Source organism: Neovison vison, chromosome 4 (genome assembly GCF_020171115.1).
Source record: "Neovison vison isolate M4711 chromosome 4, ASM_NN_V1, whole genome shotgun sequence".
NCBI classification, from domain to species: domain Eukaryota; kingdom Metazoa; phylum Chordata; class Mammalia; order Carnivora; family Mustelidae; genus Neogale; species Neogale vison.
Genome location: NC_058094.1, coordinates 172824935 through 172848077, shown reverse-complemented (window position 1 = coordinate 172848077; position 23143 = coordinate 172824935). Strand labels below are relative to the sequence as shown.

At 35.8% G+C, this 23143-nt stretch overlaps 1 protein-coding gene across 2 annotated transcripts in view; it reads left to right on the top strand.

Annotated features, from left to right (window-relative positions):
- The window catches only part of CRPPA (CDP-L-ribitol pyrophosphorylase A), a 305237-nt gene extending 287259 nt beyond the window's left edge, over positions 1-17978 (top strand). For both annotated transcript variants that reach the window (XM_044246136.1, XM_044246137.1), the window contains one exon: positions 17061-17978. In XM_044246136.1, the coding sequence (XP_044102071.1) occupies positions 17061-17165 (105 nt within the window). In that variant the 3' untranslated portion in view covers positions 17166-17978. The remainder of the gene's footprint in view (positions 1-17060) is intronic.
- Positions 17979-23143: the final 5165 nt, after the last annotated feature.

Below are 23143 nucleotides of genomic sequence, written 5' to 3'. Positions count from 1 at the left end.
ATCACTGAAATAATGTATTCTTCTCAGTGCATCATATCCAGGGATCACTTAAAGTATTCAGAAACTAAGATCTGGGCACATGGGTTTTTTTTTTGCACCTGGTATGTCATTATTTGCAATCCCTTTCAGTAGATATTACTGGGAAATATACATGTTTTCATATACTTACTTCCAGATATATATATGTGTGTTTATATATAATACATAATCTATCTCAAATCAATTGAGTTCATACTGACATCTCTGTTTTCAATCCAACATTATGGATCTTAGTAGCTTCTCCATTTTCTTATATATAATCCCTTTCTCCACCAATGAAGAATCTTTCATTCTAAGCAGTAAATTTCCTTCCTTTTTTATCCCTGGAATATACCCATGTGTAATTCCAGAAATGCCAATCCGTACCTCTGGGAATACACATTAGAACGAAATACTATCTTCCAAAATTATTTAGTTTAATTATCTTCTTTGCCATCCTTTTTAGGTTGGTTACTATAACATGTTGGAGTTAATTTGATCTTGTTAATAATCCACTTTGGAAATCACCCTTCTGACTTAGTTGATTCTAATTGCTTATTTTTTTGAGTATGTAGAACATTAGTGTGGTTCTAAATGTTACAACTGTGCAACAATTCTATTTAATTTGGAGTGTTATCTTACAGTCTTCTGCTTAACATTTCTTGGATGGAAGGTGGTTCATTAATCAAGGTAGTTAAATCCTTCTTTTGTGTAATAACTCTGCATGGATGTATTAAGTTCTCTCCTATTTGTCTGCTGTGGATTTGGCTAGTTTATAGGGGACCTAATTCAGTGCTACCCTCGCCTGTCAATATAGCAAAATCCACTTTCTTTTCATTTCTGTTATTTAATGGTGGAAGAAGGACTTTTGTGTCTTTTAACTTTTTCATTCTCTTTGATAATTCAGGAGCCTGTGTTTTCCCTTTTGCTTCTTTCCCCTTCACCACTTGGTTGACAGAGATGGCTTTTCTCTTCCTTTGTATGTTTTTCACCACCAGGAGAAGACTGCCACTTGGAATCCAGCATGATTTCAAGTCCCTTAAAACTGGTCATGCTGGTCAGATATGCACCTTTTCTTCCTATTTTCACAGTTAAGGCAGGCTTACTCTTTTTGTTGATAGTTTTAGATCAGCTTTACATTCATCAGTAGCTCCCCGCTTCCTTCTAAGCTTTTGCAGACTACCTTTTGGCACCATGAGGCTTGTGACAAGGCACAGGAGTATGAGAAATTGCTCATTTACATTTTATGATTTTCTCTTTTTATTTTTTAACTTAAAGTTATTTTGAAGTTCAGAAGTTCTGTCTTCAAGTTACACTGAGGTTGTTGTATATGTGTGTGTGTGTTTCTGTGTATGTGTAGTTTTATTTGGTCTTCTCATTGTTCAGTTTTGTTTTTCTTACTAGCCTCTCTCTCTCTCATTCTCTCTCTTTCTCTTTCTCTTTTAAGGTATTGTGGGAGCTGCCTTTGGCTTTAGCTGCCTGGAAGCCCTAACTCTTTCTTACTCTATTTTCTCTCAAGTGATAAAGAACACATCCTATTGTTAGACATTTGTAGGCATTCTGAAATTTACTTTGCATATGTAAGTAAAAATCAAAACTGTGTATTTTTGGTATTTAAAAATATTTTTTATTTTTAAATTTTTAAATAAACATATAATGTGTCTTTATCCCCAGGGGTACAGGTCTGTGACTCGCCAGGTTTACACATTTCACAGCACTCATCATAGCACATACCCTCCCCAGTGTCCATATCCCCACCACTTCTCCCGTCCCCACTCCTCCCAGCAACTCTTAGTCTATTTTTTGAGATTGAGTCTTTTATGGTTTGTCTCTCTCCCGATCCCATCTTCTTTCATTTTTTCTTTTCTTACCCCCCAAACCCCCCATGTTGCATCTCCACTTCCTCATATCAGGGAGATCATATGATAGTTCTTTCTCTGACTGACTCACTACGCTAAGCATTATGCCCTCTAGTTCCATCCACGTTGTCGCAAACAGCAAGATTTTATTTCTTTTGATGGCTGCATAGTATTCCATTTTATATATATACCACATCTTCTTTATCCATTCATCTGTTGATGGACATCTAGGTTCTTTCCATAGTTGGGCTATTGTGGACATTGCTGCTATAAACATTCGGGTGCACATGCCCCTTTGAAGCACCACATTTGTATCTTCAGGATATATACCCAGTAGTGCAATCGCTGGGTCATAGGGTAGCTCTATTTTCAGTTTTTTGAGGAACCTCCACACTGTTTTCCAGAGTGGCTGCACCAGCTTGCATTCCCACCAGCAGTGTAGGAGGGTTCCCCTTTCTCCGCATCCTCGCTGGCATCTGTCATTTCTTGACTTGTTAATTTTAGCCATTCTGACTGGTGTGAGGTGATATCTCATTGTGGTTTTGATTTGTATTTCCCTGATGCCGAGTGATATGGAGCACTTTTTCATGTGTCTGTTGGCCATCTGGATGTCTTCTTTGCAGAAATGTCCATTCATTTCCTCTGCCCATTTCTTGATTGGATTATTTGTTCTTTGGGTGTTGAGTTTGCTAAGCTCTTTATAGATTTTGGATACTAGCCCTTTATCTGATATGTCATTTGCAAATATCTTCTCCCATTCTGTCAGTTATCTTTTGGTTTTGTTAACTGTTTCCTTTGCTGGGCAAAAGCTTTTGATCTTGATGATATCCCAATAGTTCATTTTTGCTCTTGCTTCTGTTGCCTTTGGCAATGTTCCTAGAAAGAAGTTGCTGCAGCTGAGGTCAAAGAGGTTGCTGCCTGTGTTCTCCTCAAGGATTTTGATGGATTCCTTTCTCAACATTGAGGTCCTTCATCCATTTTGAGTCTATTTTCATGTGTGGTATGAGGAAGTGGTCCAATTTCATTTTTCTACATGTGGCTGTCCAATTTTCCCAGCACCATTTGTTGAAGAGGCTATCTTTTTTCCATTGGACGTTCCTTCCTGCTTTGTTGAAGGTAAAGATAAAACTCTAAGACCATAGAGTTGAGGGTCTATTTCTGGGCTCTCTATTCTGTTGCATTGATCTATGTGTCTGTTTTTGTGCCAGTACCATACTGTCTTGATGATGACAGCTTTGTAACAGAGCTTGAAGTCTGGAATTTAAACTGTGTATTTTAATTGCTCTCCCAACAATTTCATTGATCTTAGAACATTTTGGTCACTCACCTAACACTTTTTATGCTACTGTTCTTAACCACTATTTTTATCTTTACTGTCTATTTAAATGTTACAGTTGTTGATTTTCTGAACACACTGCTTTCAGATTTATTTACTTATTTTAAAGCTCTTCAATTTTCCAAAGCAGTCTACCCTATTTGACCTTACTTTTGAAATTACTTTTCTTCCACTTGAGATACATCCTTTACTGTCAGAATATTTTTAGGAATAAACTTATATGAAGGAGTTCATATTTTATCTTCATTCTTGATATGTAGTGTTTGTGGTAGGAAGTTAAAAAGTATTCTAGGTAAACAGTGTTTGTTTATTTGTTGGAGAGAGATTATTTGCTTTTTGTCTACAGCACTTTGCAAATACTTCATTGCGTTCTTGCTTCCATTGTTGCTGTGAGGAAGACTGTAGTAAGTCTGATTGTTAGTCCTCTATTGGTCTATTCTGTCTAGCTGCTTTAAGATTGTCTCTTTATATTTAGGTTTCACAATTCATTTATTCATCTACTTGTTGAATTTCCTTTTTATGAACCTTGGAATTTACTGGGTTTCCTTTATGAATGAGTTCGCGTATTCCATAACTTCTGGAAAATCTTTAGCAATAATTCTTATTTTTATTTTTCTCCATTGTCTCCATTCTCCCTTTCTGGAGTTCTGATTAAATATATATTGGGCATTGTTATCATATTTGTGAAATTCCATAGCCTTCTTTTACACTTCCTATTTTTTTGTGAATTCTGTTACGAATTTTGAGTCATTTCTCCAACTCTGCCTTCAGTTTCACTCATAGTCTTTTCAGTTATGTCTAATCTGTTCTCTGACCCATGCTTTCGGATTTTTTGTTTGTTTAAATTCAGTAATAGTTTTCATTTGTAGAAGTTCTATTTCTTTTATATTTCAAATCTACATATTTGAGAATATAGTTCTGCTTTTTCATTTTTGTGTTTCCCTCTTCATTTATTTGGTTTTTTTTTCATAGTTTTAAAAATATTTTGTGCTTAAGAAGTTTAATGCTGGTTTTATTTTCATAATAAATTGGTCTTTTGTTTCCTTCATAACTTGTTATTATGAGTATGTGTATGTGTTTGTCTGACTTAACTGACTACATATTACATAAAATAGACAAATGGGTGTCTGTTCACATCTTAATGTATAGCCTACTATCTGGTGTCAGGTAAATTCTTTTTTTTTTTTTTTTTTTAAGATTTTATTTATTTGTTTGACAGACAGATCATAAGTAGGCAGAGAGGCAGGCGGGGAGAAAGAGAGGAGGAAACAGGCTCCCCGATGAGCAAAGATCCCAATTCAGGGCTCTATCCCAGGACCCTGAGATCATGACCTGAGCTGAAGGCAGAGGCTTAACCCACTAAGCCACCCAAGTGCCCCTGGTGTCAGGTAAATTCTTAAATAGTTGTTGAAAGGAGTCCCTATTCTCATTGCGTCATTGGTTAAGTAAGCTTTTTTTTCCTCATTTTATCATTAGAAGTTAAGTTTTTAAATAATTCCTGTTTAGAGTAAGTCTCCACTGATTGGTAATTTTTAGAGCCCTTGCATATTACAAATGTCTTCTTTCTTATTCTTCTAACACTTAGAATTCTAAGTTAACAATCTTTTCCTTAAATGCCATTTTCTTGTGGTACTTAGCATTTCACAAAAGGCCATCCTTGCCTATTGGAAATAATCAGTATTCTCTGTGAACGCTATTGAATATTTATATTTAAATTCGAAGGTAATATGTCAATGTGACTTCTTTAGGGATTGTCTCTAATTTTGCTGGGCACTTAATGATATCTCTGTCTATAATTTCTGATGTTAAATTCAATTAAGGGATTTTTTTTTCCTGCATCATTATGACTTCTGCAATATCTATTGTGTTTTCTCCCCAGATTTCCTTTATATAATTTTTAAACTAATGCCTTGACTTTTCATGAACTATTTCAGTCCTTTATTCCTCTGAGTTCTAAACATTTTCAAGTTTGACTCCCACTAATTGAATTCAGCTTCATATAGAAGTAGGTTGTCTCCCACCTCCAGTGAGATTGCTAATTGAAAATACATTTATTTAATACCTACATGAAATCTCTTATGACATAAAATTTTTCCTGCTTTGTTCCCAGACCTATGACTGAAGAATCTTCTTGAATCTTACTGTTGTCCTCACTTAGTAGTGTTACTTTAGAGAGATTTAATTCCAGTGATTCCATATCCCCCTAGAATATTATTTTGCACATCTGATTTTTTTTCTTTCTCCTCACTGGGAAGAAGCTTTCTAGGCAACTTCTACCATTTGTGATCTCCTCCATGAGACAGAACTTCACTCTGATGTAGGAGGGACTTTGCCAGTTTAGTTTTTTGGTAGTTAATACTGATAAAAAGAATACCAGTCTGGTCAGGATAGGACGCTATTTATAAATTGTGATTTAAAGTTTCCGTCTTGGGAGGTGGTTGAGTTTTTAATGTAATGGTAAACTTTCCACTTTACTGTGGAACTTGGGTATTAAAATTTGGATACTAACTAATCACGCATTTACCAATATTCAAGAGTCTTATGGTTATTAACTAGGTGTATTTTTCTTTTTAACTGCTCAAAACTATTCCAACAGTAATTCTCTCTCTCTTTCTCCTCTCTCATTCTCTCTCTCCCTCTCTCATACACACACGGCTACCGAGAAAATGTGCTTGCATTGACCCTATTTAAGTTTCTCCTGTATGAAATTTGTAATTAAAATTTTGAATATAAATTTTATGGGAAAAACTTGGTCTTTCTGCTCTAAAAGAATTATCAATATTTTTGTATTAGTAGTTTTTCTACCTAGACCATCCACTCAAGAACAAACTCTTCTGGATAATCTTTCTGCCCCTCCTGTCACCTTTCATGCATTATGGAAACAGTATCCATTCCTCACCATTCACACCTAGTATGTGTTGCTTTTCGGTTTATGCAGCCATCCTATCTCAGAATGTTTGCCTTGTCATCTGACTTTATCCCCTTGACTTGGGTATATTAGTGTAAATTTATCAGTGTCCCTTACATCTAGCTCCCAGACCAGGTATTCTTTCGTAAAAGGGGGAATCATGTAGCGCAAAATTGTAGCTTTGACATCTTTCCAGTTTCTAAGTACAGATACAATTTTTTTCTTATTTTTATTTTTAGGAAGTTATTCCCATAAGGATATATCCTTTATCTAAATACTTCAATATTTTGGGGCGCCTGGGTGGCTCAATGGGTTAAAGCCTCTGCCTTTGGCTCAGGTCATGATCCCAGGGTGCTGGGATTGAGCCCCGAATCGGGCTTTCTGCTTAGTAGGGAGCCTGTTTCCTCCTCTCTCTCTGCCTGCCTCTCTGCCTACTTGTGATCTCTGTCTGTCATATAAAAAAAAGAAAAAAACTGATATTTCATAGATGTCTTAATAGTCATACAGAAAGCCAGATCTTTATAGAATTCATTAGCAAATTAACCCAGTCAGTATATATTTATTGAGTACCTACTATGAATTAGTACTTTATTTGAGGTTATAATATAATTTGAGAGAGTTGCCTTTTACTATCTGCAGTTTAGCTAAGAGATAAGACTTATACATATGGAAATGTAATAAAAATTTTAGTAAGGGATTGTGAGACAGATTATGATAATGTAAATTACTGATGTTCAGTAAAGCAGATACTAGTCATCACAGCCAGGTTTTCGGAAATCGGTGTGAAGTAGAAAATTGCTAGGAAATCATTTTACTAAAGAAGGAATGACTGATTGCACCAGTATGGCTACAGAAGTAGATTCTGTAGAGAAGTAAGAACTGTGGCTAGAAGGGTTAATTAGGTTGATTGTGGACAATCTTAAATACTTAAGTGAAGAATGTGCTGAAAGAAACATGAGTTTGATCTAAGGGAATTGGTGTCCTAGTTGAGTTGAGAGCAGTACCCACAGGCCAAAAATGTAGCCAGTTAGGACATCCTAGAGGAATCAAGCTCCAGGATGATATGGATGTAGACTTGGAGCAGTTGGAGTGTGACTGGTGAGGGACATCACAATAGGAAGCTAGGAGGACTTGGTAACTGCTGGGAGGGTGTGTAGGATCAAAAAATTTTTGCTAACTAAAGGGATGTTATAAACGAGACCACTTTTTCAACTTTATTAAGTTGTAGAACTGATAGTATGAATGATGTTATAAGAAAATAAAGTATGACAGTGTGACAGATCCCAGATCTAGAAATAATTGACACAATAATGCGCTGCTTGTTTCTCATGGTAGACAGCTGCTTTTTAGCTGCCCATGTTTTATCCCCCGTACTCTGGCACTCAACACTACATGATTTGGGTCTTTCTTATCTTTATTCTCTATTTCTATTCAGCAGAGTAACCGTGCTGTGTCCCAGAGTTTTGGACCAATTACTTTTCTTTCTTTTTTTTTTTTTTTTAAGACTTTATTTATTTATTTGAGAGAGAGAGAGCGAGCATGTCCATGCGTGCAAGCACTAGTGGGGAAGGGCAGAGGTGGAGAAGCAGACTCCCCACTGAGCAGGGAGCCCCACATGGGGCTTATGCCAGGACCCACATCTTGGTTTTTTTTTGTTTTTGTTTTTTGTTTTTTTTTTAAGATTTTTTTTTTTAGAGAGAGAGAGTGAGTGCGTGAGAGAGAGAACACAGCAGAGGGTGGGGCAGAGGGAGGGGGAGAAGCAGACTCTCCACTGAGCATGGAGCCTGACCCGGGGCTCTGCCTCAGGACACTGGGATCATGACCTGAGCAGAAAGCAGATACTTAACCAACAGCCACCCAGGTGCCCCGCAGGACCCATACCTTGAGCTGAGCCAAAACCAAGACTTGGACGCTTAGCTGACTGTTCCACCCAAGTGCCCTGACCAATTCCTTTTTCTTAGCTCTTTCTACAGATACGTATTGAGCACCTATAGTATGGCAAGGCATGGAGAATAGAGGAGACTGCTGTGTGAGAATCATGTTAATAAGGAAAGCCAGGTGCATTTTCATAGTATTGTATTACCGAGATATTTAGGAGGTCGTAGTACTCAAATGAGAAGGAAGCAAACGCTTTTTATTTGGAGAGGACTGTTTTGTTTTTCTCACTCTGCCAGTAAGTGCTTTTTCCTGAAGTTTTTGAATTTTATGCACACCAAACATTCATCTTCATCTCCACTAGGGGGCAGTGTTTTACTGTTAGATTTTATTTATTTATTTATTTTTCCCCTTCTGCGTGAGAAAAAGGTATATGAATTTTTTGATTTGGTATTATCTTACAAATGTAATAAAATGTTAAAGGATTTCTAAGTCTAATTTAACATTTTTACATATCATATATTCTGTATTTTTGTATATTGTACATGCTTTCTATAAAGATATGTAGATATAAATGTATGTATGGATATAGATTGTGCACTTTTATTTTTTGGAAGCTTTTGACATTTTCTGCCATTTAAAAAAATTTTTTATTAACATATAATGTATTAGACATTTTCTGGCATTTTGATAATTTTTGCATGATTTCACCAAAATAAGGATTGATAGCAGAAGGATATTAATGTCAAAATGAGGACAACCTGGATTTCGGACAGTTTTGTAACTCATGGAAATTGAATGAGACTTTAGGAATGGAAGTTGCTGAGACAATGTACTGTTTACCTTTCAAAAAGGACTGTGTAATCTCCTGAGACATCTAAAGCCTAAATATGTATATACATATATCTTAACTTTATAGTTTTCCTTTTAACAGAGGATATTGTGTTCTTTAGGAGTGATGTGTGTGGAGGATGAATATCTCTAAAAGATTTCCTTTCAGGTTGTCTATAAAGATTTGGACAGCAATGATGTCATAGCTTTTCCTGCTATTCTTTGAGAGCATATTCCACAAAATCCACATAAATTTGATCCTAACAGCATACTATAAATTTATGTCCCAGTAATTCAAATACTGAGAGCTGTGTAGTATGGTAATATAAATAAATGTATTAAAATAAGCCTTTTAACAAGTTCTTCAAGTTTATGTACACTGTGAATAGTTTTGCCCTAAGCTGTCCTTGAGAAAATGGAAGGGAGCATTTAGTGAGTAAGGAATTTTGAAGACGTAGGCATTATAGAAAATTGATGACTTGTACACACTTCTGAGATGTAATTTCTCTGGAACTGCAGTCTTGTCCAAATAGTAATAGGTGATGGGAAGGTGGGACTGAAGAGCCACTATAAATTATGGAGGTTTTTCCTGTCATTCCCAATCTTCTATGAAAATAGTGATATCTCCTTCTTATCCTGATTTCCCAAATTTTGCCAATGGCTTAGAAGTCCCATGAGAATTTCTGCATCAAAACTCTAGGACTCCATTGAAGATGATAGACACATAAAACTGTCATAAGGAAACCTACCTATCAACCAGAAAACAAGTCACATACAAAAAACACTGAAGTCCAGGATTCAGTTGACAAGACTTAATTACTCTGGAGTAAATTTAGAATTACCTTATGTGTTTAAGAGAGAATATTAATTAGAGCTTTTTTAGTGTCTTTCATCTAAGCATAATATATGTCATCTTAATCTTGAAATGACAAGGGATAAAGAAATAGCCAAATTTGGTGTTTCTCGATAAAACCCACGTGAATTCTCATTCTAAGTAATTCAGTTTGAGGGTATAGAAAACTTAAAAGAGCTATTATATATTTATATTTCATCTCATGTTTTTCCTAATACTTAAAAAAATCTGACTATTGAGAAACTCTTCGGGATATGAATGAGCAATTGTTAATGTACTGAATAAAATTAAGTATAAACTTTTTGTTGTTTCCTTTAGCTTGACTTCCACAATGTTTTTCTTAACCTCTAAGTCAGCAGAAGAAAGCTAAGGCTTTGTGAATTATTAATATAATTCTTTCTTGGACCTTTTATTGAAGACTAAAGTATTCAAAATAATATGTTTCTTTGCAGATTTTGAAGTTTTTTTACGGAGATGAATGTTTCCTGGAAATTTGGACAGTGTTCTGTATTATTGATTTTATGTGATAACAAATGAAATTTAGTTCCCAGGATTTAAACAGTCTTGAAACTAAATTTTAAAACAACTTATTTTTCTTATTAGAAGAGTAAGTTATGTTCATTATGGAAATTTTGAGAGTAAAACACAGAGAAGAAATGAGAACAGCCATGAATCCATCATCCAAAAATAACTCTTGTTGGGGCCTTCAGTGGCTCAGTCAGTTAAGTGTCTGCCTTCTGCTCAGGTCATGATCTCAGGGGTCCAGGGATTGAGTCCCAAGTGGGGCTCCGTGCTCAGCAGGGAGCCTGCTTCTCCCTCTCCCTCTCCCTCTGCTTGAGGTCTTGTACTCTCTCTCAAATAAATACATAAAATCTTAAAAAAAATAATTCTTGTTAACATTTTGATATTTCCCCTCCTAGTATTTTAAGAAATCAGGCCCATCCGTTCTTTATTTCCTTTCTGACTGGCTTCTATTTTTTTAAATATACTTGTAACCAAGAAAGAATGAATGCTGCATTTTTGAGCTGGAAGTTATGATTTTATTGTTTTATGACAGGATAGAGTTAGTATTTTTTTTTATTTTTGCCCAGTTTTATTGGGAAGTAATTGATAAGAGTTAGCAATTTTTAAGATTTTTCTCAAAAATTTGACATTTCTCAAAAAATTTGAATAGGATAATAGGAAACAAGGCATTATGATGAAGGTCTTTTAGATTTAAGAGATAATGCAGACTAACTCATCTTGCCTCACTAAATAGCCTTCTGTTTTTCTTTAAATTCAAGAAATGTATTTCTTTGATTTTTATGTGTGATTATGTCAAAATTGGTGTGCTGTGTTTCAAGTTTATGCTCTTTATGGCTGGAGAGTAGAAATTAAAGTAAACCTGAAGCCTGGGTATCGCTAGAGTTACAGATGGGAAATGAACTGTTGATAAATTTAATTTTAGTAGATTTATTTTGATATTTTTTGTGGGAATTTGGGTGCTCACTTTCCCTGCAATATCTTTGAGAGGTCTAGCCTATCACATTGTTATGCCACAATGAAAATCCGCCATGATTTCTTGTTCCCTCAATATTTCTTGTCCATTCTGGACTTTGAAGTTTTTGCCTCCTCGTCTCATCCTTCCCCACCTCCTTCAGGCGTCATTCCAGCATCACGTGGTCTTACCACACTCTGAATTCCCTCATCCCTTTATGCCCAGCTGTAGCAATATTACCGTCAGCCTGGTTCTTTGAATATTTACATACATGATGTTGGGTTGTTTTTCTAGAAATGGGGTTGACTTTTTTTTATGCTTGTTATTTTCATGTGGTAAACACTCCCCAGGTGACATGGCTAATGAGAGAACCCATAGGTGATTTTCTAAATGTCCCAAACAGGTGTTTGGATGGTGGCAGTGGGGTGTAGCAGTAGGTAAGAAAGCAATAGGAAGTGGAATGGTAATGTGGCCCTAAGTAGGAAGATGGTTATAGTGATAATTCACCATTTCTCTCTGTACTTCAGTTTGGATATATATGTACATATTTTAACCTGACCTCAGGTTCACTGATACTGTTTTCTGCTCTGCCCATCTCATGTTAAACCAATCCATTATTAATTTCAAGTAGTATATTTTACAGTTGTAAATATTCTTTATTATAGATTCCCATGCAACGTTGAAAATAAGTCCATTTTTCATCAGTGTTTCCATCTCCTTCTCTTTTTTAACATATTAATCATAGTTATTTTGAAATCCTTGCATGCTAATCCAACATATGGATTATGTTTGGAAAAGATCCTATATACGGATGATTTTCTCTCAAGTTTTTTTTTTTTTCCTGTTTGCTGCTTCTTTACTCATCTAGTAAGATTTTATTATAAGCCATACTTGAGTAATAAAACTTTTTAAAGGCTCTAGCTTATTTTAGCTTCCTCCAAAGAATATTAAAATTTGTTCTGGCAAACATTTCTATTATTGGGAGATCTACCTGATCTTCTGAGGCTGTTTAAACTTTGTTAGGGCAGGTTCAATTCCGTTTTGTCTTTATTCCCAGGCTGTAAGCATGGCCTTTTCAAGCCGTCATCGAAAAGCCATGCATATTCACCAAAATCTCTTCATTCTCTCTGGACTCGTATCTAACCTCCTTGTCCTCGGCACAGTGTGGCCTCTGAATCTTTGCCCAACTCCCCAGCTCTCCAGCAGCTGTTCTCTGCAGGGCCCCCTGAGTTCTTCCTGCAGAAGCCCGGCTTAGAAGCTGACCAAGGAAGGAAGGAATACTTAGCAGATTTTTAGGACTTCTCTGTAACTCTCCATGGCCAGGGACCTTATCAGCACAAATCCACGCCACCTAACAACTTAACAACTCTAAATTGTAATCTGTGTCTTTTCTACCTGGAGAGGCTGTCATTCTCTTCTTTGGCTTTATTTCTCTTCTTTATAGTTTGGAAAAATTCTCTCAACAAGACAGCTGGGGTGAATGTTACGTAACAGGCTTTTCTTTCAAGGATTGTAGGCACTCGCAGGTTACTGTCCAAGAGCCGCAGCAGTGTCCCTACATATAGTAGATAATCAGATTTAACTGTTATGTGTGATGAGAGAATAAGAGCAGCTACTGTGTCACAGATGAAGTTCGTGCACACCACAAAAATAGTTCTAACAACCCTTGTGAATAGATATTTACCTGGTATCTGTGGTTTATTTGTCTTATCTGATTTAGTCCCCACAGAAAAGTGGTGAGGCGACAAATATTGTTAACGTGGTTTTAGCTGGAAAAAAAAAAATGGAGAGCTGTGAAATTTAAATAATTTGCTTGAAAATCGTCAAAGCCTTTATTTGAATACCAACATTCTCATTCTAGAGTCGGTGCCCTTATCGATTGCATAATTTATGAAAAGAATAGTATAATTTAATTAAGGAATATACAAATGGGCTGGCACACGTAAAATAACTTTGTAACTCAAGTTTTCCAATTCTGGCACAGAAACATCGTTAAAATCAAGAGAAATATTTTGAAATTGAGCATATACTTTTTGACAAATAATACACTTCATTTTATTCAGGATAGCAGAGAGTTCCCATATGCTCTCTACCTATCTCCTTATTTTTGGCAACTAAAGTCCATAGTTCATTCAGATTTCCTTAGTTTTAGCTATTGTATATTTTTTATTCCAGGATGTTATATTACTTTTAGTTTGTCACGTCTCCTTATGTTCCTCTTGGCTGTAACAGTTTCTTAGACTTGTTTTTGATGAACTTCACGATTTTGAGGAGGATTGTTCAGCTATATTGTAAGATGCCCTTCTTTTGAAATGTGTGTAATATTTTCCTCATGATTAGATTGGGGTTATGGGTTTTGGGGAGGAAGACCCCAGTAGTCAATGACATTTTCATTACATCGTATCAAGAACATGTACTGTAAACATTTTTCAATATTCATGTTGACCTGGCTTTCTTAATTTTAACATTAAACATTTTTGTTATATCATATTTGGAATACACAAAGGAATATATGTATATATACGTATATATACATATACACATTTGTGTGCAGATGATGATAAAATGATCAGCTATAACTCTCCCCCACCCTGTTCCCCCACCTCCTCAATTAAAAACACTGGTTTTCATATCTACTGGCAGCAAGAAATGATTTTTTAAAGATCTGTTTGAATTTGCCTTTAAAAAAAATTGAATTAGCAATGCTTTTATAGAGATAGTGAGTTTTGAGATGAGTTTGAACTCCATACATTTTTGAACACCTCTTTGTACAAAATAGAATTTTCTGAATATAGGTGGTTCTCACCATCTTGCTTAATCACTTTTTGAATTTCTGCATTTTTCAGAAATAAAATGATTGAGCTTAGGCAGAAAGGGAAAATAGTGGAATAACATAGGTTCTTCTCACTGAATTAAACATCATTCCAAATGATGCCTATAGATATTGCACAAATAAATTAACCTTTGAAAGAGCATTCTTAGGGGCGCCTGGGTGGCTCAATGGGTTAAAGCCTCTGCCTTCAGCTCAGGTCATGATCCCAGGATCCTGGGATCAAGCCCCGCATTGGGCTCTCTGCTCAGCAGAGAGCCTGCTTCCCCCTTTCTCTCTGCCTACTTGTGTTCTCTGTCTGTCAAATAAATAAATAAATAAATCTTTAAAAAAAAAAGCATTCTTAAATTCATTAGTGAAAGACATATAAGGTAGGGAGCTATCAAAATGAAAATAGAAGATTTGTTCTAAGATTTAGAAATACAATTTTTCTAGCCCTAGGATCTTAAAACAGATTTCCCCCTTCTTTGTGTGTTGCTCTGCTGCTTTCATTATGACAAGTATAAATTGGTTTCAAAGAGGCTATACAGATAGTCTTTTTCTGGGGCACCTGGCTGGCTCAATCAGATAGTCTTTTTCTGTTTATTTTTAAAGGAGAAACTAATTTTCATCATCTGTTCTATGCTTCAATTTAATAAATGAGATGGGCATAGATATGTATTATAAACCCTGTGTTATTGTAATTAACTAACCATTAAGAGTTACAGATTCATATTCAGAGTTAATTTATATTTTGTTCAGTTTAAGAATGTTTATTTATGTTTTTATGAATGATATCTGCTCCTATATAAGTGTATCACATTTTAAGCCCAAACGTATTTGGCTTTAGAATGGTTTACATGTGATTTAGGTCTTGTGATATTAAGGAAACCAGTATAGCATTTGAAATCCAGTACTGAAATGTTATTAATACTCACCTGCGAGATGCAAAGTAGCCACCATTCAATCCCTTGTGGGTTTTCCCCAGGTCTACGCCTTAGAACACAAACAGGGAAATTGATGGAAAAGTGTAGCTTAAGCAGAGGTGGTCTCTCATCACCGTCCTCATAGATGGCGAACCTATATGCCTCTGTGCTGGTGAAGGTGTAGTTGTGGAAAGGTTTTGATAAAATTCTTTGTTCCATTGCCAGGCTTCCTGCCAAATATGCAAATAGGAGTAAGCAAAGTAACCCCAAAGTGGTCAGTGTTAAGAAATGTCTTAAACAGAAAGGGCGATGATATCTCTATCATAGCCTCCTTTGCTCTGAGTTCATTGTAATTTATGGAGTGCTGCCATGTGGTGGGCATTGAACTCAGTGTTCTGTATTCAAAGACAAAATGAAAAATTCTTTCCATAAAGAAACTCATCATCTGGTGGAATAGATGGTCAACTAAAAAGACTATTAGAATTCAGTGTGCTGGAGGAATTGATAACTATGGAAACAGAGAGTTGCCTCACCCAGCTGGCCTGGGGGCTGAGGTCCAGGTAGATTGCAACCAATGATAACTGAGTGGAACCACAAGGAATAACTAGGGTCAGCTAAGCTAGAAAGGGTGTGAGATAGCTGTCCTGGCAAAGGGATTCGCTGGGGCAAAGGAATGGAAGTTTAGAAAAGTACCTTGTTTGGGCAATCTTAAGCAGTTCTGTGTGGCTTGGGGAATTGAGTGAATATAAGGGAATGACAGGAAGAGGTTTGAAAGATAAAAAGGTAGAGTTCTGACTTGATCCTGAAGTTCGGAGGTAGCCTTGAAAGAATTTTAGGCAGAGTAGTGATCAGATTTCTATGTTAAAATAAATATTCTGACTGCTGTGTGGGAAACAGGGCAGAAGAGGACATGACTTCAGAGAGACTGTTTACAAGATCGTTCCTGTAATTTAGGATAGAGATGTTTTGCTGGCAGCACCAGTTTGAATGGAGTAAATGGATTCAAGAAATGTTAAGAAGGTAGACGCAGTAGGTACTGGTGATACACCTAACACTAGGAAAGGGTATTAAGGGTGATGTCGGCATTTAGAAGTTGATTACCAGGTCCCTCTTTTTGAACCTAGCACAATTCATAATACAGAGACTCTAAAGATATTAGCTCTGTTTTGACTTTCCCTTCCTCTTCATATTACCATCCTTTCATCCCTCTCAAGAAACCTAAACAGTTGGAATAAACATATATTCATAGGCAATATGATTTCACAGGCAAAACCACATTTTAGCAACTTTTGAGAAACTCATTTCACTAATGTGCCTGACCTTACTTCACAAACAACAAGCCTTTTTTATTTTTCCTCCCAGACTGGTGTTCACAGTTTATAACAAAGTCTCTTATTGGGGAACACTCAGAAAGATGAAGGAAAGGCTTGTATCATCGATGAAATATTCACACTTGTATAAAGAGCCAGAGTTGGTCACATACAGGATTAAGGGAAAATCTTTTGTTTCATGCTGCTAGCATTTGAAAGTGTGTCAGTGTTTTCCTGGTATCTGCAGGAGATATATTTTGTATATAATGAAAAGTGCTTGTGAAAGCATTTCTCCTTTATTGGAGGGACCACGTACATACCAGTGACTGTCTGAGTTCCATAGAATGCCAAGTCCAGAGAGCAGGGGACTTGAAAAGTGTCTCCCTGAACTCATAAAAACAGGAGGATAGTAGTTGAGAGAGGCTGATTGGGAAGATGTTGATCAAAGAGTGCACACTTCCAGTTGTCAGGTGAATAAGTTATGGGATTATATATTGCATTGTGACTACAGTTAATATCGTATACTTGAAAGTGGCTGAGAGTAGATTTTGAATGCTCTTCACTACCCTCTCAATGGTATGTATGTATGAGGTGATGGATTAACGAATCTTTTTGTAGTAATCATTTCATAACACATAGGTATATCATAACATTACATTGTACACTTCACACTTACATAATGTTATATGTTAATTATCTCTCTATAAAGCTGATGGGGAAAAAACCTAAAAATATTAAAAAAAAAACCTAAAACCTAAAAACCTAAAAAATATTAAAAGAGTAAAGAAACCATTACATTTAATGTGTGACATATTTTCTTTTTAAAATAATCATTGTTTAATCTTTTTTAATTTCCAGGATGAGCAGAAGCTACAAGCAAGTTTAAGGGAAGGAGCCACGATTATTACCACTTTAATCAAAGAAAGAAATTCTGGACTTGTTGGTCAACTACTGATAGCATGAAGAACACAGAGAAAATTACGTTGTGGGTTTTTAGAAACATTTACCTAGGCATCTCTGCCATTCTTCCCACCCTACTGCATATGGTAAAATGTTTAAGTTGTCCTTCATGTCTCACAATTTGTAGAATGTGATGTTTGGGTTATAGAAATGAATCTGTGTTTATATCTGTTGGAAAAAAACCACTTTTGTGCATGTCCAATATAAATTAATCAGAGAATATGCAAATGGAAAGTAATAACCTTCACGTAATTTTCTGCAAAGGCATGAAAAATCAAACAGAAAATGTGATGGGTGAGCTAATCCTCCTAGGAATGAACATTTAGAAAACTTCAACTATGATCTTATTTCTGTGTTAACTAGGAAATCACAGTATCATACAACTAGTAAAAAAAAAAAATTTAGAATTTTTTTAATTCTAAAATTGTCCTCTTATCAGGTGATATTTTGACTTGTTTTCTGATTTTTGACACCTTAAAAAAATAAAGAGATAACAGGGAGCTCTGCTTCAAATATTTTCACTGTTGGGCTCACATAACTCTAGATCCATAAAGGAGATTTAGTTCCCTCCTGCTTTTCTGTTTTAAAATTGTGTGTTTTCCTCGGTTTATGAAAAATAATTTTGACTTATTTTAAAAAGTTTCTGATTTTTCTGATTATACTTAAAAGAAGACCAGAAATCTTCATAAAGGTGAAATTATTTTGGTCAGTCCCAAGTTAGTCTTTTCTGAAAGGTAGAGAGTCATAAATTATTTTTTGATACAGATACTGCTGTCTTTTTTTTTTTTTTTTTAATTTTTATTTAAGTAGGCTCCATGCCCAGCATGGAACCCAATCCAGGACCCAAACCCACGACCCTGAGATCAAAACCTGAGCTAGATCAAGAGTAAGACTCTTAACCGACTGAGCCACCCAGGTACTCTGATCCTTTTAAAGTCTTTTAAAATCAAGTTCTTACTCTTTCAAATTTCCACTGCTACGTACATGTTAAAAGTGTAAATGATTTTCCCTTACATTAAATTTTGCAAAAAAATGTATATACTATCATTAGCAATAGCTTTTATTCTATTTTTACATTTATGAAATCACATTAGGACAGATTCCAAGGCTTAGGTTACTTGTGGAAACTATAAAAGTTGCATGAGGTGTTACCAGTTAAAAATAAACTGGAAGAATTTCTGTGAAACCTCTTCTTAACATGTTGGATGATTTTCCCTGTTTTTATCTAGGACCTATATTAGTAGGAGAGTTTATATTTTACATTTAAGTAATAGTAGAATATAATGGATGTAAAGTAATTGCTTCAGTTCATTCTCCTAAATGTAATGTTTTATTTCAGTGTAGCTTAGATCTAAATTCCTGGGCTTGCCACTTTTTTTTTCTCTTTCTCTAGGGAGGATAAAAAATTATAAATGATTTAATTCAGAATTTTGACGGTGAAAATATATGGGCAATATGTAGATTTCTGGCTAGAACATCTGTGTCATTGTTAAGGTAGTGGGCTGAGTGTGTTGTGAAAAGGTCCACTCCTACACCTTCTGAACTCTTCAGGTGAAACTGTTTTAAGAATTTGGAAGTGGTTATAAAGGCAAATCGGAAAATATTGTCAGGGATTTAAAGAGAAAGTGGTTTTGAGTAAAAGGTTTTGTGTCTGCAACACAGCAAAATTACTATATGGATTGAGTGCTGGTTAAGTTACCTTAAATTTCAAATTATTAATGGTTTGTTAAGCCAGAAAAGAATTTATCTGGAAGCGATGACTAATGACTTTACCCTAGGCAAAGGGAATATTTAGTATAATGAGATTTTAGGTAATAAAATATTAAATTGTGACTGAAATAATCACTGTTGTCATCATCACCATTATCATAGCATTTGATTTTTTTCCTTACAGTTTACAAAGTGATTGTCAGCTTTGAAAATAATTTAAAGAAGTCTCCCCACATCCTTTATTGTAGGTGGAAATTGAGGTTCAGTGATCTTAACTACCTTGTTGAGAGCCATGTGACTGTCTAGTAACAAAAGGTAGAGATTAAACTTAGGACCAGTGAAAATAAGTTTGAAGCTCATCTCCCTGTTTAATTATGATGTTGGCAAAGGCCATCCAACTGAGAGGCTCTGGGAAGTAAGCCAGAGGCTCCTGGTGAGCCTTGGAGGAATGGTCAAAGAAGGACAAACCATCCCAATGACCACAGGAAAGTTCTGAAGCTTGTGACTTTCCAGCCATCTTTCAAACATACAGAAATTTCAGGTAGGGGTGAAGGGAATGGAGAAAAATTTTGGCCAAGAGAGAGGGAAAAACTTGTTCTTAGTATTGAAGAGATCCAGAGACAACTTTGTGGTAAATTTCCATCACTGCTTCTTTCATGGGAACTGTCTATTTTCACTTTACTTTCTAAAACGTCTTTTAAAATAATGGTAAGTTATGCTTCAGCATTGCTCAAATTGTTTTCTACCTGTGCAAAATTTTGTGAATGACTATTTACTTTTGGAATGTTTGCTAATTAATTAAATGTAATTTAGTTAGACTTTTGTGGAATTTAACAGTGTGATCAGTGGTTTGGTTCATGACATATTGGTAAGAGGTACAGTTTTTGTTGTTGTTGTTGTTGTTGTTTTTTCATAAAACTGCTCAATTTAAGAGAGAACTTGTTGCAAGTATATGACTTTGCAGGTAAGAATTAGACCCCTATATTCTACCCAGAGCCGTTCTTACTGTGGTCACTTCAAACGTTTTACACTGGTTTAATGGGTAAACTCTTTTTTTAATGCTGGTTATCATTATCAAATTTTACTTAATACATATAAATATGATCATTTTATAAATATCATCTGTAGTAGAATATTTTCTTATATTAAATCTGTAAATTATATTTCCTTTTAAAGTTGAAGCTAATTAGGCCGAGGAAGAATAAATATTTGAATTAAAATGTTACAGCCATTTTGATGAAGAGCGAACTTATTTTCAAAGTTTAATTAAAAAATAAACAGAATAAATGAAAAAATATACATGATTTTAGGATTTATTAGTATGGTTTAAAATTAGTGAATTAGAACCAGCTGTGTGGATGGTTTGGGCATTGTACCATTTATATATGTTCTTGTACATTTTTAGTTTCAAAATTGTAAAAGATGTATGCATTTTTAAGTGAAAAGTAACACACTATTAAAGATTCTCACTGTATTCTTTCCTAACACAAAATATTAGTGATTGATAGATAACTAAATGCTAACTGGTATTTTAAAATCCAATGGCAATTATCATTGATATTTAGTGTGTGTGTGTGTGTGTGTGTGTGTGTGTGTGTGTGTGTGTATATTTTATACTAACTCAATTACAATGAAATAAATATAACATGTAATCTCGAAAAAATGACAATATGATGTTTTATATTACAGATAGAATTTGAGATCAGATTTATTATTCTGTAGGATATATTAAAAATCTGCAAAATCAGAAGTCTCATTTAGATTTTTTTTCTTCTTCCCCTCGTATTTAGCCTGTTTCCTAGCAGTTACAGTGGCTGTTAAGGATATAAAAGCTCTCTTCAGTCACAAGTGGAAAAGAGTGTTGTGATCACGTAACCATGTCTGCATGGGCATAGTGGATTGAATCCTGGTTCAGAAATGTTATTTCTCTCCTCTCAGCTCCCATGGGAGGAATGTATGTGCAGGTGTTGACTTTGAGATTCCTCGTGTAACCTGCTCTGACCAGTAGAGTGAGGCCGAAGTGGCTGTGCATGACTGAGCTTAGCCTCGAGAGACCTTGCATGTCTCTGCTTGCTCCTTTCCACTTTCCGCTTTGCCCCCACCTTGCGAGAAACGTGTCCTACCTGGCCCGGTGTCTCCAAAAGGAAAACAAAAGCCCCAATCAGTTGATCTCCAGCTATTAAATCAACCAACAGATGAAGAAGCCCACCTGAGATCAGCAGGGCTCCCTAGGCCAGTTGAGGTGACCTCCACCAGACAGGTGAGCTCAAGAAATGCTCCTTGTTTTTTGCTAATATTGAGTTCTGAAACTTTTTTTGCACATCAAGTAGAGTCAAGGAGAGAAGCCCTGTATAGGTGCATGATGTATTTGTCCTTAAGAGCCTAGGATGTATCCGGAGACGCCCATGTTGCTAAAGCAGAGTGCTTATGAGGAGAATTAATGGTCAGAGTTGTGATCCCCAAGTATGAGAAGGTTCCAAGGGTTACCTCCTTCCCTTCTCAATACTTAGGAAAAGAGAAAAATAGACCTGAATGTTTTAGAAAAATATACAAAAGAGTTTAAGGTTTCTTAGGCCTAAGATGATTTTGAGTTAAAATACAGGCACTTAAAAAATAATAAAAGTAGCTAACATTTATTGAATGATTACTGTTGTTCTAGAAACTATTCTTCATGCTTTTCATGTACCTTTGTTTTTTCTTTGTAATAACTTTGTGTACTAGGTACTATACCATTCTCTATTTAAGAAAAAAAGAAACCAAAAAAGGAAAAAAAACAAAAAAAATGAAAGAAAGAAACCATATTCAGACTCACCCAAGCAGCAAGTGGGAGAAATGAGATTCAGTTAGGCTTATCTCACTTTAGAGCTTATATTCCTAAACAGTGCGCAATGCAATATTACAAAACATGCTATCCTAAGATCCCTTAAGAAATGACCCCTGAAGATGGGAATCTCAAATATCTTTTTTTTTTTCTTAAATAGCAAGAGAGGAAAAAAAAAAAAAAAGGCTCCATCCCACTGTCTTTCATTGTTTCTGTAGTGTTCCTTTCTTTTGCCCATCACTACCCGCAACCCCCAAACATATTTTGAAACTTCCCTGGATCTGTATAGGCCAGTAAAATCAACAAGGACTTGTAGCAACACACAGTTGCTATCAGTGCCATCTCTGTAGGCTCTAAAGTTGTCAGAGTTCCCTCAGGCAGTGAGGGATCAGACGTACCTGAGTAACAAAAGTGTAAGATGAAAAAGTAGAAGTAAGTACTTTCTTGATGAACCAGAGTTGCGTAGGGCCATCTGTGTCCCAGCAACACAAACCAGCGTGAAAAGAGAAGTAGAAATCCATTCTTCATGTTAATGGGAGAAAGGAAATTCTAGAAAAATGCCTGGTCGTGACAAAAGTACGAAGCCTTCCCCTTCCATTAGACAGTCCAGAGCATATATCACAATTTTGGCTCAGTGGGAAGATTGGGGGGCGAATGCTGTCCAGTACAATGAGCTAGACCTGAGAAAGCCAGATTGTTTTCTCTTGCCATCTGAAATCCTGGAATCTTTGATTTTTAAAAATGTCTTCACAGCTGAAATGCATGTAAATTCATTCTCTCCTTGGTTGAGGATGCTACCAGATAACCGGAGCAGTTGTTACAACATCTGGGTTTCTTTAGCAGCACAGATAAAGCCTGACTTGGCAAATGCACTTCTTTCTCCCAGTTTAACCTTAATTAACCCTTGCAGGGTCTCTGTGAGGTAGGTCTGGATCAACCTTGTGACATGACAGTTGCAAAAAGGCACGTGCAGAGTTTAAGGAACGCTTGATGGCCCAGCACGCTGAAGGCCAAACTGGGTTTGGGAATGCAGAATTTCTGACTCTGTTGAGGACAGTTTCTCAGGGAATTAGATTATGACGAGGAACGGTTGTTCTTTACTTACAGTTTAAAAAAAAAATGTTATAACTCTACATCCAGAATTTTACCTGGATGCATTCCCTCATTTTCCATTTTGCAAAATTACAGTTGAGCCCAGAGGCAAAAACTTCACCAAGACATTCCTACTGATTTTTTGACCTGAGTGGAGACATGATTTGAGATTCCACAAAGAAGCCAATTTTGTAAGAATTTCCACTAGTCTGTAGACTGTAATAATTGGGTTATTTGGATAAGGTTTGGCAAAGCATCTTGAAGATTAACTGTCTGGAGTTTTGCCATTTTGGAGCTATCCATTTTGTTCTTTGTTCTACCTCATTATAAAATGGGCTATTGAAATTGGTTGGTTTGT